Below are 2855 nucleotides of genomic sequence, written 5' to 3' on the forward strand. Positions count from 1 at the left end.
GCAGCAGCTCCTTTCGCATGCAGAGCGACTTCATAGCTTCTCCTAAACAACTACCCCGTCCCCCTTCTCCTGCTGCTCCTGCTGCTGCTGCTGCTGCTGCTGCTGGTGCTGGTGCTGCTGGTGGTGGTGGTGGTGCTGATATATTCGTCGCTGGTGAGGATGGTGTTGCTGCGCGTGCGTTTGATGAGCTGCTGGAGGCAGCAAAGGGGGAGCGGTTGTCTGCTATAGATAAAGAAAAACCTTTTATTGTTAGTGGCAGTGAAGACGGCTGTATTTATTTCTGGGATGTTTTGGCTGCAGCCAGAGCTGTACATACACCCCAACAAGGTGTATGGGGGCGCGCGCATGAGGCGCCTGCACTCATAGTTAAAACTGATACTCTGTCGCAGCGGCTGTGTACAGCAGCAACAGATGGAATCGTTAAACTATGGAGGCAGCTCTAGTGCTGCAGGAGCAGCAGCAGCAGAAGCAGCAGCAACTAGGCATGCAGAAACAGCAACAGCAGCAGCAGCAGCAGGTGGAGAACGTGGAGGAGCAGCAACAGCTTGGCTGCAGTAGATGCAGCAGCAGCAACAGCAACAGCAGCAGCAACAGCAACAACAGCAGCAGCAGATCTAAAGAATACTGCTCAACAAAGAAAAGTAATAAGAGACCTGCGTCGAAGATAAAACAAATACGCAAATTAAATAAACACAGAAAGTCAGAAGAAGACGAGGAGCAGAAGGGAAGGGGTGGGTTTGGGGGTTTTATAAATATGTTTTTCTTGCTTTCTATTTATTCATTTTTTTGTTGCGTTGACTTTTTATTTCCTCTGAAAGCTCTATTTATTTATTCATTTACTTTGTTGTTTGTTATACAAACACTATTTTATTTTTTTCTCGGTTTGGTTATTTCACTAGTTTGTTACTTATTGTAGCTACCCTCGTAGAGAGCTCGGCGGCACCGGCGCACGGGTACAGTGTAGTATAAAAATAATAATAATAAATTGAATTAAACGGCTTAATTTAAATATAAATTTGTGTTTATTTTTTTAAACAAACGAATGAGGAGAGTAAAACAGCAGAAACAAACGAATGCCGTCTGAATCGTTGCTGGGCGCGGTCGATGCTGCGCTCGAAAGTACTAACCCGCAGAAATGATGCACCGTTTGACGCGGAAACTGCCAAAATATTTATAAACTAATAAAAACAAATAAATATAAAACACCTCCGTCAAAAAAAAACTGAAATTATTCATGATTTTGTCGCTTTTTGGCTTGCTGGTGCCGCCGCCGACTCGAACCGGTCGGTCGCTGGTCACTACCCTCATCGGCTACCGCAGTTCAGGTTTTTTGTGTTTCTTTTTCTGTATTTTTGTTTCTTTTTGAATTTAATTTGTTTATGTGTCTGATCATCAAAGCTGAGTTTTATTTTTATGTGATATTTCCTCAGCTTTCCGGTGTTTTCGTGCGCCGTCGACTCGACACCTGGACGCCCGCCGCCCCGCTTGCAATTCCTCTTTCTTGCGAAACACAAGCGGAAACCGGAGAAGAAAAGCACTTCTTCAGTTGAATTTAATTATTTTATTTGAATATAAACAACAATTTACTCTTTTTTTTAAGTTAAATCTTCAGAGTTCGCTCAAGGAAGTTCGATTGCAAGGTCGGCGGTGGTGAGCCACCACCACAGCCGTGGTCACCGCATCATATCTCTTCTGTTTCGCCTTCATCAAACCAAAAATTTTTATATAAAAAGGAATAAACGTAAAGTATTTAAATAAAATAAAACAAATTAAGCAGTTGAAGGCGAAATACATCGCAAAACACCCAGCAGCCACCGCCGCTGCTGCTGCATCGCCTNAATTAAGCAGTTGAAGGCGAAATACATCGCAAAACACCCAGCAGCCACCGCCGCTGCTGCTGCATCGCCTCTATCTAGACTCTGTGTTTCTGTACGGGGGCCTCTTTGTTTCTTTTTCAGCTGTCTGTACACCTCAACGTTTCCTTTCTGTTCTTTTTAGTCGCTTCTAAAATGAATTTTTCCACATATTACGAATACCACCAGGGGTTGGGGGGGGGACCGCCGCTTGCTGTCTTTGCTGCAGCAGCAGCAGCAGCAGCAGCAGCAGGTCTTCCCGCTCCTCCCCTGAAGCCCCCTCCCCTTCGTCTGCATTCAAGGCAACGCCTGCGTGTTGCTGCTGCTGCTTTATCTCTTATTTTGTTGGCGCTTTCCTTTCTTCGGCTGTATCTACACTGCTTCGAGGCTGCTGTTCCGGCCGTATGTTCTGTTGCTCTCCTGCTGCTGCTGCAGCAGCACAGCAGCAGGAGACATCCCGCTGCAGCAGCAAAACAACGGCTCGTTGCCCTCGCAGGAGCCTGGGCTTTTGCGGCCTTCTTAGACAGCACGACTGTAGCAGACTACTTGTTCATTCCGGAGCCAACAGCAGCAGCAGCAGCAGCAGCAGCAGCAGCAGCAGCAGNCGGGGGAGGGATCAATCAGCAACAGCATCGAAATACTCCTTATGCCGCTTGCGGGGGCATCGTTCCTCGCCTCTGCTGCTTTGCTGCTGTGCAGCAGTTTGCTGCTGCAGCCTGTTAAAGCTCATCTGCTGCAGGGGCCCCACAACCCAGAGGAGGGGCCCTGTCCTTCTGTTGCTGTTGAAGTCCGAATGCGAGGAGACGAGGAAACAACGCCGCTGCTCTCTCTTGCTTCTGCTGCAGCGCGAGGACTACGACCAGCAGCAGCAGCAGAAGTCGCAGCAGCAGCAACAGCAGCAACAGCAGCAGAAACAGCAGCAGAAACAGCAGCAGCAGCAGCAGCAGCAGATTCAGATTCAGGTCTCTCTCCAACTGTGTACTTGTCACCAGCTGAAGCAAA

General features: G+C 47.8%; 1 protein-coding gene across 1 annotated transcript in view; it reads left to right on the plus strand.

Moving 5' to 3' along the window:
• Positions 1 to 2009: 2009 nt before the first annotated feature.
• Positions 2010 to 2855, plus strand: part of EMH_0008730 (uncharacterized protein) — a gene marked incomplete at both ends in the record, with an annotated part of 1804 nt that continues 958 nt past the window's right edge. The window contains 3 exon segments of the mRNA XM_013498441.1: positions 2010 to 2455; positions 2459 to 2519; positions 2699 to 2815. Coding sequence (XP_013353895.1) covers positions 2010 to 2455; positions 2459 to 2519; positions 2699 to 2815 — 624 coding nt within the window.

This window comes from Eimeria mitis, genomic scaffold (assembly GCF_000499745.2).
Source record: "Eimeria mitis Houghton genomic scaffold, Emh_scaff342, whole genome shotgun sequence".
In the NCBI taxonomy this organism is placed as follows: Eukaryota; Apicomplexa; class Conoidasida; order Eucoccidiorida; family Eimeriidae; genus Eimeria; species Eimeria mitis.